General features: G+C 46.5%; 1 protein-coding gene across 1 annotated transcript in view; it reads left to right on the forward strand.

Moving 5' to 3' along the window:
* Window positions 1-4,200: 4,200 nt before the first annotated feature.
* MAPKAPK3 (MAPK activated protein kinase 3) overlaps window positions 4,201-18,640 on the forward strand; it is an 81,398-nt gene continuing 66,958 nt past the window's right edge. Inside the window, exons 1-2 of the mRNA XM_054035778.1 lie at window positions 4,201-4,371; window positions 6,368-6,714. Coding sequence (XP_053891753.1) covers window positions 6,490-6,714 — 225 coding nt within the window. The 5' untranslated portion in view covers window positions 4,201-4,371; window positions 6,368-6,489. The remainder of the gene's footprint in view (window positions 4,372-6,367; window positions 6,715-18,640) is intronic.

Here is an 18,640-nt window from a genome sequence, read left to right on the forward strand (position 1 = left end):
CGTTGGAGAGGGGATGGGAGCCAGACCAGATCAATAGAACAGGTCAGCCACCAACTCGCCGCTCGCCTCCTCAGCCCCCCACTCCCACTGCCGGCTCACCTGCCCCTCCGCCACTGTCCACCCACTTGCCTCCTCAGCCACCGGTTCACCTGAGCCCCCGCCATTGCCTCCCCCGCCGCTGGCTCACCTGCCCCCCTGCCACTTTCTGCCCACTAGCCTCCTCAGCCCCCCCTTCCCTCACTGCTGGCTCATCTGCCCCTCCCCCCCGCCACTGCCCGCCCACCCGCCTCCTCAGCCGCCGGCTCACCTGCCCCCCTCCACTGCCTGCCCGCTCGCCTCCTCAGTCCCCCCCGCTCCCCAGCTCGCCTACTCACCCCCCGCCACTGCCTGCCTGCTCGCCTCCTCAGCCACCTCCTCCCCTGCCTCTGGCTCACCTGCCCCCCCGCTCGCCTCCTCATCCACCGGCTCACCTGCCCTCCTCCACTACCTGCCCACTCCCCTCCTCAGTCCCCCCCGCTCCCCAGCTCGCCTACTCACCCCCCGCCACTGCCTGCCTGCTCGCCTCCTCAGTCCCCCCCGCTCCCCAGCTCGCCTACTCACCCCCCGCCACAGCCCGCCTGCTCGCCTCCTCAGCTGCCTCCTCCCCTGCCTCTGGCTCACCTGCCCCCCCGCTCGCCTCCTCAGCCACCGGCTCACCTGCCCTCCTCCACTACCTGCCCGCTCCCCTCCTCAGTCCCCCCCGCTCCCCAGCTCGCCTACTCACCCCCCGCCACTGCCTGCCTGCTCGCCTCCTCAGTCCCCCCCGCTCCCCAGCTCGCCTACTCACCCCCCGCCACTGCCTGCCTGCTCGCCTCCTCAGCCGCCTCCTCCCCTGCCTCTGGCTCACCTGCCCCCCGCTACAGCCCGCCTGCTCGCCTCCTCAGCCCCACTTGCCTACTCACCCCCCGTGGGCCGCACAGTGAGCCCACACAGGCCGCATGCGGCCCCTGGGCTGAATGTTGTGCAGGCCTGCCCTGGGGGATTCATGAACCACCGTAACTGTTATCCTACTCTCTATAATTGCAGATGCTGCTGTTTTACATAAAATGTGAAATCTCCCTTTTAATCCCTATAGAATGGATACATGGAGATCCTTGCATTGAAACAAATACAGCTACTTTTCAATGGAATGATTAATATCTTCACATGTACAAAAAGTTCAGCATCTCACATTCACATAACAGCACTCTGTTCAACAGTCATGAGTGATGGTGTGAGAACTATCATATTTTTAATATCCTGACTGAACATTGCACAGTGGAGGAGGGTTGTGTGTACGTATGTGTGGGGGTGTGTGAATTGGATATCAATGCTGAATATTCCAGTAAGCTGCGTATCCATGGAGATGTAGCCTCAGGGCCATCCCTAGCTATTTTGGTGCCCTACGCAGCCCCCCCAGGCCTCCAGGGTTGGGGGGGCTAGCCACTTCCTGAGGGAAGTGGAGTGACCCAGACTCAGCCTCCTCTGCTCCCCTGGCTCCCAGGCTTGGGGGAAAGAGGGCACTGCCCCCCAGCACTCCCCGGTGGCATGGCTGGGAGCCAGGGGAGTGGAACAGGCTGGGGCCGGGTCGCTCTACTTACCGGTGAGTGCAGGCCCGACTGCTTCTAGAGTCCTCAGGGGGGTGGGGAAGAGGCAGAGCAGGGGTGGGGGCCCTGGCGAAGAGCAGGAGCAGGGACTGGATCAGCACGCAGCTGGACAGGGCATCAGGAAATTTGGGGCACCAAATTTCCTGGTGCCCTACACACCTGCATACTTGCGAATGGGTAAGGATGGCCCTGTGTAGCCTGTCCAAATCGCTTTATTGATTCCTTTTGCTTAGCTTTGTAGAAGAAATTTTACAGGTTAATAAACAGACTTTATTTAGACTGAATGTGACAATCCTTTCTCACTTTTAAAATAACAGGTGCAGGACACACATTTGATGCAGCCTTTGAGAAGGTTGCTTTACAGGTTTGCTCTTGGGATATGCCCATTATCACCAGAAGGTGTCATACTGCTACCATATCAAAAGTGGAGTGATACCAAAATTCAAAGAAGGCTAATGCAGCTGTGTTTTGTAAGTGGTTTCCTCCCCTTTACTGATCAAGATGTGCCTCAGGGAAGGGTGTTACTGGCAGTGGTACTGGGAATTCTACCCCCCTCCCCCCGTTTTGTTTGTTTGTTTGTTTTTTGTTTTTGGAATATAGTCTTTCTTCCCAGGACCTGTTGTACTGATACAGCTACTGACTCATCTGTTAAGGGAACAGGGCAAAAGCTTCTGTAAGCTAGGCTTTGCCATTAGTAACCCTTCTCTACAGCTGAGGGTGCCCTAAGAAAGGAGTGACAATTCCTTTGCTGCCGTTTTAGAGTCTCAGGTTTTGCCTCTTCCAGTTTTGTTCTGCTGCTCATTGGTCTTCTAACAGCTTCATCATGCATGCATGGTATCCCCATCATGTAACTGCTGTGACACCTGTCTTAAAAGACCATCCCAAATTATCCCTAGCTATACCGAATGCATCTTCCTTCTCCTTGCATCCCAAAGAGTGCGCCATCCAGCTGGTGCTGGAGCCTTCCATCTCAGAGTATGCAATGTAAGCCTGATTGCCTGCTGCTGGAGAGGCATGTCCTTGGCTTAATCAGTGAGGAAGAAATACAGCTCTTTTGTTATTGCTGCTCTCGAACATGTTGCCTACATCTGCACACAGGCATTGAAGTGACAACTGGGCCTTGTCCACCCTAGGGTCACTTTAAAAAAAAATCCCCTGAGTTCAGCTACACTGCTGTGAACAATGTTGGGATGCCTATATGGATGGGCTGCTGCAGTTTCTGAACATATTGATTAGAGCTGGTCTGAACTGGGTTACTGGACACAGTGGTAAAAATACTCCAGGTGTGTCTGTTACCTACCCTCTAGGGGATCTGTAGCAGCAGAGAATACGGTACCTCAATTTCCCATTGTAGAAGAAACCAAAGGAGAATTCTGAGTCATAATGCTTCCCATGGAAGATTAGAGCTTTCAGTTCTGTGAGCAATACTTTATTGGCATTACAAGTGTTGCCAGAAAAAGAAAAGAAACAAACAATTTTAAGGACAGAACTCTCATGAGGTTTGTCAGTACTACATTACAGCAGGCACGGGGGCCTTCAGCGTGGGTTTGTGTCTTTATTTTTATTCCTGTCTCTACGAGTCATGCCTGCCTCACTCACCAGTGCTAAGGTTCTCCCTGCCCTCTGACTCACCCTTTTGCTCTCTATCAGGAGGGTATTTCATGTCAGTGCTTTTTGCATCAAAGCTGATTTCTGCCTGTTCCCCCATCCAACTAATTAACCCATAATCCTTGTGTCCCTCCTCACCACAACCCATACCCTGGCAATGTGTCCCTCCTTTCAGGAGGAAGGTACGTGTACCCCTTCATAATACCACCTCCTCCTCTGCTATCTTGTGTGTCTGGCAATGCCTCTGTGGCTAATGCCCCCTACCCTTTGCACATTTCCTAGTCAAGAGGCTGGTGCTTTGTCCCTGCTCCCCCTCCTGGGCTGGCTGGTACCCTGTGTGCACCCACCCCCCGGCTGGCACGCTGTGTGGTGCCTCCCTCTCCCTGCCTGGCAGGTATCCTGTATGTCCCTCCCACCCCTGCCTGCCTAGCTCATATGTGTTTCCCCCCTTGGCTAGTGGGTACCCTGTGCACCTCACCCCTGCCTGCTCCCACTTGGCTGGCTGGTACAACCCTTCTCAGCTAGCTGGTATTCTGTGCATCTCCCCCCACCCCTCAGTCCACTCCCATGGTTGGCTGGTACCCAGTGCATCTCCCCTGCTCCGGCTGACTGGTACCTGTGTGCCCCCTGCCCCCCAGGCTGGCTCGTACCCTGTGTATCTTCCCCACACAGACATACACTCTTATCATGGCTGGCTTGTACCCTGTACCCGCCCCCTCCCACACTCCCTATGGCTGCCTGGTACCCTGTGCATCTCTCCCCCCCCCCCCAACTCCCCATGACTGGCTGGCACCCTGTACATCACGCCCCCACACACACTCTCCATGGCTCGGCCCGGATGGCTGGCACCCTGTACATTCCCCCCTTCCCGTGGCTGGTTGGTACCCTATGCGGCGCCCCGAGCCTTTCCCTACAGCTGGCGCAGCACGTGCTCCTGCCCCTCCCCGGGCCGCGTTTCTCCGCCAGGACCGGCGGTGTCAGGAAGGCGGGACTGGGGCGTCACATGAGCGGCCGCCTCTCCTGGCGGCTGGGGGAACAGACCGCGCCGGACCCTGTGCGGGAGGCGGCCCGGGGCTACATCAGCCCCGTCCCCCTGGGACACCCCCTTCCCCGACTCACCTGCGGCGGGCACATCCAGGTAACCCGAACTAACCCCCCCCATAGCGCAGCGGGCAGGCTCACCTGGGCCCGTCCCGCCCCTAGCTCTGCGCGGGGCAGCCTGGTAACCTGCCCGGCTCTGCCCCTCCCCCCGCCTGTGTCCTGTGGGAAGCCCAGAGATGGGGCCTCACCTGGGCCCTACCTGTGTCCTGGGGGAAACCCAGGTGGACCCTCACCCAAGCCGAGCCCTGCCCTTCCCCGCTGGCTGGGCCCTGGGTGAAACCCAGGTGGGCCCACACCTGGGCTCTGCCCCTCCCCGCTGGCTGGGCCCTGGGTGAAACCCAGGTGGGCCCACACCTGGGCTCTGCCCCTCCCCCCTGCCTGTGTCCTGGGTGAAACCCAGGTGTGCTCTCACCTGGGGTAGGCCTTCTCCTCTGCCTGTGTCCTGGGTGAAACTCAGGTGGGCCCACACCTGGGCTCTGCCCCTCCCCCCAGCTGGGCCTTAGGGAAAACCCAGGTGGGCCCACAGTTGTACCCTCCCCCCAACTCTGTGACCTGGCCTAGATGAAGCCCAGAGGGGCCCTCACCTTCCACCCAAATGTGCCCCAGAGGAAGCCCAGGTTAACCTCCCCTCCTCCTACTATGCCCCAGAGTGCTCTAATTGTAGTGACTAAGTAATACCTCACCTGAGGCTTCCTCTCCTCCAGTCTGCTACAGATTAGCCAGGTAACTCCTTACTTTGGGGTTCTCTCTGGTGATTCTTCACCAGGACTGTCATTACCACCTCATCTGGGGGACAGCTCTTCCACATACACACACCTCTCAGCCTTGGATGCTGAATGGGAGTAGTCATGTATCTAAGGTGACCAGACAGCATATGTGAAAAATTGGGATTGGGGGTTGGGGGTGTGTGTGTGTAATAGGAGCCTATATAAGAAAAAGACCCAAAAATCAGAACTGTTCCTATAAAATCAGGACATCTGGTCACCCTATATGTACCTCTCATCTAGGGCCTTCACCCCCTTGAATTCTGCAATAGAGCAGCTGGATAAACCCTCACTTGAAGGCCTTCTTCCCCGTACCCTTGACCCGTGCACCAGGATGGCCACATAACTCCTCACATGTTTTATCCCTGCCCCTGAACTCTTCACCAGGGCAGCCAAGTATATCCTTATCCATGTATTTCATTTCACCTATCACCTGCCCCTTTTCTTGACCCAGCACTGGAGTCGCCAGGTGATTCTTCACCTGAGGGCCTTCTCCCCCAACCTGACTTCACCTAGGGACTACTCTTGCACTGGAATTGCCATGTAACCTCTTAGCTGGGGGCTTCCTTCTCTCAACAACTTGTTCAATTATGTATGATCAGTGAACCCCATACCTTGGGACTTTCTTTCTTTTGACCTGTGCATTGGGATAGCCAGGTTGTCCCTCAGCTGGGGACACCCTCCCCCCTGCTTTTTCTCCAGCTTATGTACCAGGGCAACTAGGTAACCTCTTATTTAGAGCTTCCTTCTATCTCTCTACCCAGTCCTGTTCCTGAGTCGGTGCATCAGTGACTCATTTGAAACCAGGTTCACTTAGGCCTGTAATTAATTGGGTGATTTTTGAACCTTTCAGTCACTGTTCAGTGCTGTAAGGCTGATATTCAGATCATAGGTACAACTGTCTTCAACATTTGTTATTAGAGATTGTAAGGTCCTTGGGGTATAGGAACCATCTTTTTGTTTTGTTTGTATGGCACCTGGCACAATGGGGTCTGGGTCCATGGCGCAGGCCCCAGGCTCTGCCACAGTGTAGATAAATAGTGATGGACTGTTACCTGTGAATAAATGATTCAAGGTAACTTGATCAAGTTCTTTATGCTGATAGGCGAAAGTTACTTTTCTGATGTGAACAACCATCTTCAGTCATTTGTAAGTCTGGTATTGCCAGATGTCTAAATATGAAGAAGGCAGGAGAGAGAGGAGTTTGTGTAGGAGCAGAGTTTCATTCTACCAAGTAAATTGCTAATATTTATTTGCATTTTTGTTTAGGAAAACTGAGTGAAATACAACCAAATGGACTCCTCGAAGCTCTTGCTTTGATCTGCTGAGTTTGAGGGAAATCATACTGAGGATCTGGTGTCTACATCTGTAACCTCTAACTTCTCAGTGCTATGGAACAAAGTGAGGGCGAGCAGGTGCCCCAGCCAGAGAGTCATGAGGACAGCAAGAGCAATGTGAAATCCTTGCCTGGGGGAGCTGTCCATGTCTGGGAAGAAATAAAAAAACATGCAGTTACAGATGACTATAAGCTCTCCAAACGGGTGCTAGGCTTGGGTGTTAATGGCAAAGTACTGGAGTGTTTTAACAAGGTGACAGAGCAGAAATGCGCTTTAAAGGTATGTAGACTTTTTCTTGTATACATTTTTTGAGGCCAAAGCTCATCTCTCAAAATCCCATAGAAGGCCATGTTTTCTGTTGATGCCTAAGTAAAGCAGAGATGGATGCATTAGAGATTCTTGGATATGCAGAGAGACAGTCTAGTGTAACAGTATGTTGGTCCAAACTCAAGAGGTCTTTTTCAGACCATTCCTGAGTGAGTTTCTGTAACAATTATCATTTATATAACTGACTGTGCTTTTCCACCTGGACTGAAAAACCTGCAGCCCACCCCCCTGAGTGGTTTAGTCTGGGTTTTTAATACGGATACTGTGCAATCAACAGTCAGGAATCTGTTGCAAATGGTTCTCAAACTTTTGTACTGGTGACCCCTTTCACATAGTAAGTGTCTGAGTGCGACCCCCCCTTTATAAATTAAAAACACTTTTTTGTATATTTAACACCATTATAAATGCTGGAGGCAAAGCAGGGTTTAGGGTGGAGGCTGGCAGCTCATGATCCCCCCATGTAATAACCTCATGACCCCATGAGGGGTCCCAACCCCCAGTTTGAGAACCCATGGTCTAGGACCTGATGCCTTTATGTGTATTGTGTCAGGGGGTAGCCGTGGTAGTCTGTATCCACAAAAACAACAAGGAGTCTGGTGGCACCTTAAAGACTAACAGATTTATTTGGCCATAAGCTTTTGTGGGTAAAAAAAAGCCTCACTTCTTCAGATGCATGGAGTGAAAGTTACAGATGCAGGCATTATATAATGACACATGAAGAGAAGGGAGTACCTCACAAGTGGAGAACCAGTGTTGACAGGGCCAATTCAATCAGGGTGGATGTAGTCCACTCCCAATAATAGATGAGGAGGTGTCAATTCCAGGAGAGGCAAAACTGCTTCTGTAATGAGCCAGCCACTCCCAGTCCCTATTCAAGCCCAGATTAATGGTGTTAAATTTGCAAATGAATTTTAGTTCTGCTGTTTCTCTTTGAAGTCTGTTTCTGAAGTTTTTTTGTTCAAGAATAGTGACTTTTAAATCTGTTATAGAATGTCCAGGGAGACTGAAGTGTTCACCTACTGGCTTTTGTATGTTACCATTTCTGATGTCCGATTTGTGTCCATTTATTCTTTTACGTAGGAACTGTCCGGTTTGGCCAACGTACATGGCAGAGGGGCATTGCTGGCACATATAACATTAGTAGATTTGCAGGTGAATGAGCCCTTGATGGTGTGGCTGATGTGGTTGGTCCTCTGATGGTGTCGCCAGAGTAGATATGGGGACAGAGTAGGCAACGAGGTTTGCTACAGGGATTGGTTCCTGGGTTGGTTTATCTTGGTGTGGTGTGTAGTTGCTGGGGAGTATTGCCAGTCTTCTGGTTTTCCATCTTTAAAAGAAGTACTAACGGGCAATATGGATCCTGGGGTCCAAGACTTACAGTTCTGATGGAAAGGAGTCCCTGACAAATATTTGCCTGTTTGTTTGTTTTTCTTATAAAATATTTCTTAGGGCTTTAAAGAGTTTTTCTAGTTGTTGAATAAAAACTGCAGGGTGAGTGAATAATTCCATTTTCTTATCTACTTCCAAAAGAGTAGGGCATATGAAAACAGATCAGAGATATCAGGTTTGGGCAAACGTGTTTACCCGCTTATCAATGATGAGCCAATATTAGGGTAATAAGTGTCGTTTAGATAACTAGAGCAGGAAACATGCACTAATAAGTGTAGGGCTTACCTATCGGTTTGTGCAGTATTGTACAGATTTAACCCTAATAGTGACAAAGTTAATCTTCACCGAGACTGTAAACAAGCATAAGCAACAAAATTGTGTGAACTGCCTCAGAGCCCAATACTGCTTCTTTTGCATTAATTGGGATAACTAGAATATCTAGAAGATTTCAGATACCCTTTTCTGTCCCCACCTTCAAACCCTGAATGCATTGGGAGAGAGTAGGACAAATCTGCTAGTGATCTTCTGGATGACTTGTTGTGGTATGGACAAAACCTTGTCTCTAGCAGGCTGGACCTGAATTCAACAGCAAGGTTCTTGCATTCTGTACTATGGTGTGGCAGATAAAAATATTGGACTTTTAATTGATTAAACATGAAAATATCAATCTGTACAGAAATGTAGCCTCAAAATAACAGAGGGACTAATTTAATGCATTCCTCGCATCTTTAGTTTTCCTGCTGATTTCTGTATTGACAACGCATAGTTGAATTGCAGAAGTTTGTTAGGATGGAGTTGCAGGTTTTGGCAAGTGGGTGGGGGAACGTTGCGGCTTCTGGCACACAGGCAGGCATAGGAGGGTGTTTGAGATTGTCGGATAAGTACATTAGCTTGTTGTTTCTGATTAAAATGACCAGCAGTGAATTATGGAGTATAGTTGTAGCCATGTCTATCATAGTGTATTAGTTAATATTGCATCTGAAGAAGTGAGGTTCTTACCCACGAAAGCTTATGCTCTCAATACTTCTGTTAGTCTTAAAGGTGCCACAGGACCCTCTATTGCTTTTTAGTTAATATTGACACTTACTTAATTTTCAGACCTAACTCATTAAAATGAAGGGAACAATTAACATTCAGAGCTTTTTCACAGTGTCTGCAGACTCAGGCAGGCCACATCTGGGTATGGAAATGGTATGAAATTGGGGGTTGGGGTGCAGGAGGACTCCAGTTGGGGGTGCGGGCTCTGGGGTGTGGCTGGGGATGAGGGGTTGGGGGTGCAGGAGGGTCTCCAGGCTGGGACCGAGGGGTTCAGAGGATGGGAGGGGGATCAAGGCTGGAGCAGGCACTTACCTCCAGCGGCTCCTAGAAGCAGCAGCATGTCCCCCCTCTGGCTCCTCTGTGGAGGTGTGGCAGGTGGCTCTGGGTGCTGCCCTGTCTGCAAGCACCAGCCCTGTAGCTCCCATTGGCTGTGGTTCCCGGCCAATGGGAGCTGAGGGGGTGGGGCTTGGGGCGGGGGCACTGTGCGAAGCCCCGTCTGCCCCTACGCATAGGAGCCAGAGGGGGGTACATGCTGCTGCTTCCGGGAGCCGTGTGGAGTGGGGCAAGACCCCGACCCTGCTCCCTGCCTGGAGTGCCGGAGTCAGGAAAGCCCCTGACACTGGTTCCTGGCTGGAGCTCGAGGGCCTGATTAAAATATCTGGAGGGTCGGATGTGGCCCCCGGGTGGGCAAACTACGGCCCCTGTTTTAGAGCAGTGGTTCTCAACCAGGGGTACACATACGCCTGTGGATGCGCAGAGGTCTTCCATGGGGTACATCAACTCATCTAGATATTTGCCTAGTTTTACAAACAGGCTATATGAAAAGCACTAGCGAAGTCAGTGCAAACTAAAATTTTATACAGACAATGACTTGTTTATACTGCTCTACATACTATACACTGAATTGTAAGTACAATATTTATATTCTAATTGATTTATTTTATAATTATATGGTAAACATGAGAAAGTCAGCAATTTTTCAGTTATAGAGTGCTGTGACACTTTTGTATTTTTATGTCTGATTTTGTAAGCAAGTAGTTTTTAAGTGAGGTGTAACAGAGGTATGCAAGACCAATCAGACTTCTGAGAAGGGTACAGTAGTCTGGAAAGGTTGAGAGTCTCTTTTCTAGAGCATGGTTCTGTGGTAATGGATGAATTTCAAAGCAAATTCTGTAACTGTGAAATCATGTAATAAATTGCGTCCTGGATATAGATGTAATTTTAAAAAACTAATTCAGTACTGATGAAGCTACAGAGAAGAATGTCAGAAATTAAAGGTAATGTGCTTTTTAACAGGCTTACCTTTGCCTAATGAGCAGGAAGAACTAATGATGGAGGAAGAGATCTGAGACATCCAATGTAGAGGTCCCCTGTAACGAAAAATGATGCTGAAAAATCAGTTAACCCCTTCAGTGCTAACATACATAGGGCACACACAACCCCATCCCCTACCTCACTTCCCCCACACACATACACAACCAAAACTATATTCTGTCTTGATGTACCTGGTATATCACTGAAGTCTTGTTGTGATGTTCCAGTGGAATGTCTGCACTTCAGGAAGTGCTCCCTTGTTCTGCTGAAATGGCCAGAAAGGTGTTAAGATGTGTGTAAAGGCCATAGGGAGCTAAAATAGCAGCTGATGCCATATTCTGTGTATACAGTTTTCATTACTATGGATCTGAATGCCGAATACAAAATGAAATATGCAATTATGTAAAACTGCCAATGGCTCAGAGTGCAGCCACTTCCAAAAAATGGCAAAGAAAAAAATAACCACGGAAGGACAGACAAAATCATTTAATTGTCCTGAACAGAAAAATCTTATATTGAGCCCTGAAGCTACTGGTGGCAATGTTCAGGGAGGATGTTGTCATTGTTTCACGGGGATCCTGAACCAAGCAGCACAAGTCCCTCTCCTGCTCCTCATGGGACCTCAGAACAGCCCATCCAGACAAAACAGCTGTGTAAAAACTTCTGGAAATATGGTATGTTGAGAAACTCTGCTTTTATATTGTACAGTGTAGGGCTTGTTCTCCTTTTGGAGGAAAATAGGTTCAAGAGTTCTCAGTTTACCATTGCTTTCTATTCCCCACTTGCATGTAATTGTCTCACATTGGTGGGGTTAAACAGTAGGTGCGGATGAATTATTATAAAAAGACTCCTTATTTGACATGTAAACGTTAAAAGTAGAGAAATGCAAATGTTACCTTGTGTGTAAATTTTTTGTATAAGGATCCAAAAGCTGAAAAGAGGGACAGAGGTGGATATTTTTAGGGCTTTATTTGTGCGTCATATAATACATAGTGTTTTAGAATCCTAGAATATTCTGGTTGGAAGAGACCTCAGGAGGTCATCTAGTCCAATCCGCTGCTCAAAGCAGGACCAACGTATGTGTATGCATGTGCACACAAACTTTCTCCATTGTCTCTCTGCTTCCTGTAACCAAGTCCCCTGAACAAAATCAAAAAACCCTCTTGCTGCTGAAGGTAGAGCTTATCCACAGTAGGTTCTCTTTACCACCAAACTCTCCCATCAAAGCTGCTCCTGACTTGGCAGATGGCACTGCTTTCTGCCGGCAGGTTCCCTTTCACAAGGGAACAAAGCCAGCACAGAGCTTACTCCACAGAAGGAATTTTTACCGAGGTACTCAAGAGAAAAGGGCTTGAAGAGGCAGAAACATTCATCCGTGTCAGTCAAGCACTACATATTGTAATTGGGAGGTCCCTGTTGTCTCCTTTAGTCCATGCCTGTAATTGGAACTAGTTAGAATTTCACTAATCATTTTAGACTGGGAAAACACAAGGCATCCTCCCAGGATACTGCAGGGGCTCTAACTGTGGCTTTGCTAATTTTTCTGAAGTGTTATGTGGCTTCGTTTACTCTGCTTGGCATAGTGTTCTGTTATACGCTTTTTAAAAGTGCTGTCACCTTTGTTTCTATTAGATTGAAATGCCACCCACACTGCTTCCACAGTTCAGAAAATCTAATCTGGCTACTTGCTTATACGCGTAATGACACGTTGGCTGTACAGCAGTGTTTCCAAACAATAAGGGTGGAGGAGTAAACAAACTGGTCTACAGGACAGTGGCCTTCTAGAAGGCAATTTTGAGTAGTTCACACATCTATTATTTTTCTACCAGGTAGGCAACTAACCTAGATTCATTTCCATAACTTAGGTGATGTCACAAGCCCTCTTGCATTTTTGTCCCTTCCTTTGTGTCCTGACCCCATTCTTCATAGTTCTACTTCCCTGTGGAGCTAGACTTAGAGAAAGTGCTGATACTTAACTTCCCTTCTGCTTGCATTGCAGTCAGCCTGAAAGCTCTCTATTATGTCCCTTCCTTATGGGGATAAAGGAATCTGGGCCAGCTTTCTACCTGGGACAAAGGTGATAAACATGAGGGTTATTGAAAGTTGCCTTCTTGAAAAAGACCAGTGGTTGTCAACACTTTTTTTTTCTTCTTCTGTGGACTGAGACTCACAAAGTGGCCAAAAAAATCATTCCATGACCCACCCTATCCCACAAAGCTCTGTGGAACTGAGGATGATGTGATTTAGGTTTATAGGATGGAGGTGTATCAAAAAAGGTGAGGAGACTGGAGGGTCTTCTGGGTCATGGAGGCTTTTCTGTGCTTGCACGGTACTCCATTCCAGGGTGGCAATGAACTGCTGCTAGTGGATGAGAAGCTGGTCAAACAGATCCTTAGAGCACTGCTTCTTATTGCCCTGGAGCCTAGTACTGTGTGGAGGGAGAAAACAGTTGTCCTCAGACTTGGGGATGGCTGTTCAGGGATAGCATCAGCAGGAATGAGCCTCTTCTTTCTTTTTGTTACTGGGTTCTCACTGTGTCCCAGTGAGTTTGAGATTTTTACATTGGTCAGCAGCTGGATATGACTCACTGAACATCCCCTTTAACCCACTTCTGCTTCACACCCCACTGAGTGAGAATTGGTGCATTACAGCTTGTAGATAACAAAACCGTTCTTTTATTTGAGACTTGCAGACCATGTGCAGCTGTGTTTTTTACTGATCCCTGGATCTCTTTCCTTTTGAGCTAGTCTGAACCTAGTAGCTGAGCAGGGGTAACGTTGAGATTTCCGGAAAGGTCAAAGGCAGTGGTTTGAGTGTTTTGATACACTACGGAAAAGGACTGAAATGGCAGAGTGGCTGCCTGTGACTTTTTCTCTCCTGCACACACACACAATATACGCTAACACCCTCCTCATCTTGGTTAGGGCAACATGAATGGGCCTGCTCCAGGGAGCTAATGGGATGTGGGAGAAGGCTGATGCTGGGTGAAACAAGCATACTTCAGGAAGATTCCACCTGAACTGGAGCAGAACCTAAAATATGCATAGTGTGAGACTGGTACCCTGAACTTTGTTCTTAGATGCCAAACCCAGATCATGTATGAAATACCTAAAATAAACATCCACTGGGTGGATAGTGGATTATTTTATCTGTCCCAAGAAACTTTTTGCAAATCAATGGATTACTTGAAAGACCAGGATCATTCAAGCACTTACCTGTCTGCAATTGGTCTAGAACTGCTGCATCTTATGGACCAGTTGTTTTGGTTTGGTTATCAGTGGAGTTTGTCAATTGGCTTGCACTCTACAGATGTAAATAAGTTGGTTAGTCTAGTGGTCTCTTGTGCTTATTGCCAGCGTGGGCTGATTTCTAACCATAGAAGAGTTGTATAATCGGGGTATAGCAGGTGGATGCTAACTCATCAAGCCTGTAAAGTGGAAATGCAGAAAGGAAGGAGATGCTGTAAAACGATTAAGGTCTCTGTGAAAAGCAAGCTGTATTGCTGTTTCCTCTGTGCTTTTTATGTTCTCTTCTAGTGTGCCAACAAGCTGAAACATGTTCCATCCAGACATGTGTAGTAACAAAGCTGAGGAAGATCAAGGTGTGTCCCTGTGGCTTCAAGCAGATTTGAAGATCTGAAAAACTGTTACAGATACAAATCTTGTCATGTGCATCTGTCTGTCTGTCCATCAGACCTGACTAAGATCGCACTGTTTTAGGAATAGATGACCCTTCTCCCCATCTCTCCCCATTTATAGTTTAAATCCTTCTGTTCCATTTAACGACAGTAGAACCTCACTAATTCACACTGACTGAGCGTCTCATTACAGATAACTGGATTTTGCATATCAGTTTTAATGTAAGCACCCAGTAAGCTAGAATAACAAAATGTTCATTTATTTAGACAAGTCTGCTTCAGTTTTAATTACTTCTGGTAATACTTTGCAGCACAGGGATGCCTGAACTGAATGTCTGATCCAGCCTTCTGCAATTTGAGGAAAATCGCATCCTCCTTTGAATGTCAAGGCTCAGGCCCATTTCTCCTTCATAGTGCACTAGTAAATGTGGAACGGTGTCCCGTATACAAGTAATTCAGTCTTAGAAAAATGAGGAGTCCTGCTAGCCCTCTGCTATTAAATCTCTGCCCAAAAAATGGGGAGAGACCCCCATTTTCCTGTGTTAAAGTGATAGGGAGCACAGATTAGCAACATTCTGCAGTAATTGGGACCATATGCCAACATGCATAGATAAAAGTGCTTGGCATACATAGAATGTTTAATATTAATATTTTAATTGTATATTAAGTGAACCAATTTAAAACAGATGTAAATTAACCATTGATTATTGATCAGTTCATATCTGTACAACACTCCATTCTAAAATAGTTTGCGAACTACATTTCACTCTTGAAAAGCAGCCATTGTTAGCATGAAATGTTTATTGTTCCATATTATGGGATAATAGCTACACTCCCATTTTTTTTCTTGATTTTCCTGACTTAAAGATGTATTTAATTTAAAAAGCCAAACTGTTTAGACTATGTGTAATGTACCAACTGCAATGGTTCCTGTTTAGCAGTCCTTATTTCTTTTACCACAATAAGAGTTCGTTGAACTGCTCCGCTTCATGGTCTTAATACTGCAGATATCCACATGGAAACCTTCTTGAACAGCAATGTGGTGTACATGTGTCCAGTGATGGGATGAGAGTAGAAACCTATTTAACTGGAAAAACGTGAGAACTTCTCTCTCTCTCTCTTCTAACCAATGGAACCAACAGCCTCTCTGGATTAGAGCGTATAAACTGTCTGGATTGTGGTACTTTTACACAGACTTCCTAAGTATTTAAGATGATGCAAAGCTCTCTTAATGAGATTAAACTATAACTCCCTTGCATTTTAATACCTCTAAACTGAAAGGAGGAAAGAATTCTAGTTCAGCCTGCTAATCAGCCCTGGGCTTCCTATTTTCTGAATCTTTACAATATGGCATTTCATGCTGAGGCGTCTGAAAACTGCTTTGAGAGGAATAGCAAACACAACATGTTTAAAATTAATTTATTCCAAAGCAACTTTAACAATGCCAAACTTTTGATAAAATAGTCGGAATGTTTCATCTTTAAAATGTAATTTCAGACACCAACCAAGCTGGCCAACGAGCCAGAGCTTATTGCACTGTTCTTGAGTCTGACCTATTGTCAGTTCAAAATCTGGCTCTTCTCCACAGGCCTTTTCCCAAAAATATTAGTTCTTCCCGATTCCTGTTTTGAGCGTGCTAATGGTTAAGTAATAAGCCCTCGAGCAGTTTGTGGGATTTGAGTCAGCTACTGTCTGGGACAGATTTATGATGCCTATTTCAAGGGTGGAGTTGAGAAGTGCAGAATTCTGTTGGAATGCACTGCTAAAATATACAAACTCAGGGCCCCCATCTCTGGAAGCCACACAGAGTAGCTAGAATGGTACTCTTTGGTTGCTCTCCATTGAGATTTTGGCTAGTGAGAGTGATTTGCCTTGTAAACTAGCAGTGATGCCCCTTATATTCAATATCTCTGTTATCCCTTACAAACATGTGAGTAGGTAAGATAACTTATAACCATTATTGGTTTTCAGTTACATCTTTTTTTTTTTTTTTTTTGAGGGCAAAGCCTGGATGGTGAACTACTAGTGTCTTTCTTGCACACTGTTCTGTGCATATATATCCTGAAAGTCTAAGATCTCTCTAAGGTTTATGGCAGATTGGATATTACTGTTGTGGGATATTTAAAGCCCTGTTCACAATACCATAGGGCATAGTGCACAATAGAAGCCCTGCTACCAAAACGTTCTCCTCATTTGCAGGTCTGTGTGTCTGTTTGGGGGCTTGTTTGTTGTTTTTACCAAAAACTTAAAATCCTAATTTTTTTTCTTTTAAGAATTCATTTCTCACAGAGCTTTATAACGATTCCGGTTTCCCACATGTTGCTTTCAGTCAATGTGGCTTTGTCAAAAGCAGTCTGGTTGCCACAGCAACAGAGTTGTTAATAGCAAAGATGTCATTGCTTGAAGGTGGGGAGAGGGGGAGGGCGGGTTTCTCTGGCTCAGCTGCCTCTCCACAGTAGAAGCTCCTTCTGGAGCCACACTACAGTACAAGGTCTCCATTGTTTTTGTGAGGAGTAAAAGCCTTTTATTTTGTTCTCCTCTTCCCTTTCCAATCAATTTACAATCAAACTTTGACACATGGGAGGGTGACGGGGCTTGACATTGGCTTGATACTCTGAAGCGTTCCTGTTCTTTCAGACCCTCCAATCTCAAGGATTCTGCTGTTGTCCTCTGTGTTTAAAAGAAAGTTTCTGTGAACAACAAAGCACTTGCATACATACAGGACCTGCAGCATTCAGTTTGTGTTTATAACTAAAATAACACATAGACACACCATCCTCTTTCACTTTAGTTCACAGCCCTTTTATGAAGGTAGTGTGAAAAATGATCTCTCCCTTCACCCTGTGCTGTAATATGAAACCAAGAGGACACTCAAAGAACTTAAAGGGCATTGAGTTTTCAAAAGAACCTAAGGATTGGACTTGGACATCTAACTCCCTTAGGAAAATCCCATCCTTAAACAGCATGTTACTTTTATTAATATTTAGTGAACCTGTGGAATTCTCTGTTCTAATGTCAGTGAGACCAACGCTATCAGGATTTTATAATGGACTGGGTCATGTTTATGAACCTTAATGAAATGTGTGTCTCTGCAAGCAAGTTATACAAACTTTTATGTTTTGAAACTAATAGTGCTATGTAAGTCCTTTGTGTTAGTTTGCAGTGATAGTACCCATGCTTCAGGGAAGTAGCTGATTCTCTCCCTTTCCCTGCTGCTAAATATACCGCCTCAGCAAGTATAGCATTCTGCTAACCCAGGAGAGAGAAGTGGAGCTAGGTCCTGATTTTGCAAGTGCTTATGGACATGAGTAATGTCATTCACATGCATAAAGTTATGCACGTGTAAGAGCTTGTCCACAGGGAGAGGTTATTCCAGAATAGGGTAGGAAGTGAATTTAAAGCACATCAGCTATTACAGAATAGCTCCCTGTCTGGACACTTATTCTGATATAAGAATTAGAGAGCTAAACTGGAAAAAAGGCACTCTTATTCCGGAATCTGTGTCCACACTGAGCTATTGCGGAATAGCTATTCTAGTCAATTTCCCCATGTAGACAAGCCCTAGGTGTTTGCAGGATCAGGGACCTGGAGTCATCCTATCGGATCTAGTATGGTTACTATGCTACTCCTGGAGCATTATGCTGTCCTCATTTTTTCTTTTTTTAAAATAATCTTAGTTTTGGGTGCACTATCTGCTACTTTAGCCTTTAATAGAAAGAAAAAAGCTACGACCAGGTAATTGCTATTAAAATGACATTTAACCAGGGATTTGAAACGGAGTGGAAATAAGCTGGTTTAAAATATTTATATATAATATGTTTCAAATGCATGGTGAAATCAGACTCTACCCAAATGCACTCAAGGATGTAATTCCAATTTAGGTGTCTCTCTCACATTAATAGTTAAAACAACACAAAAGTTTTATAGCCCTTTTTTGCAATCAGATGTATTTTATTACTGTATCTGTATGTTACTTTCAGGCAGGTGCCTTATGTACTGTAGGAATCCTCCAGTTATGTACAGAAATAACCTGGGTAGCAAAAGGGAAAATCTGTGCATTGTCTGCATCTGGTATGCTGGAATTTGTTGTTTTACAAGGTAAACCTCCTGCAGGATTAACTGGGTTGGGTCTCATTAGGTTCTTTACAGTCTTTGAAAATTGACAGGATTTCCAGCACCAGAGAGATAGAGAGAGCTGGGGAACGGCCGATTAATGTAGAAACCGTCTCAGTTATGAAGGATTGGCACTGGGTGGAATAGTCTTTCAGCTCTGTAATAACTTTCTCTTGTTGCTGAGATGCTGTGATTAAAGGCCTTTTGAGGATGGAGGGCAAAAGAGCTTGGGGTTACTTGTAAGACAAGTGCATTTCAGAAATCCTGATCGTCAGGCGCACCTTTATTTTAGCTGGTGGTGTAACTGCCTTGACTCGTAATGGGTCTGCATGCCTATTGCTATTCATAAATAGGATGTTGCACCGAAGATCTGAAAATTCTAACCTC

The sequence above is a fragment of the Malaclemys terrapin genome, chromosome 7 (assembly GCF_027887155.1).
Source record: "Malaclemys terrapin pileata isolate rMalTer1 chromosome 7, rMalTer1.hap1, whole genome shotgun sequence".
NCBI lineage: Eukaryota > Metazoa > Chordata > Testudines > Emydidae > Malaclemys > Malaclemys terrapin.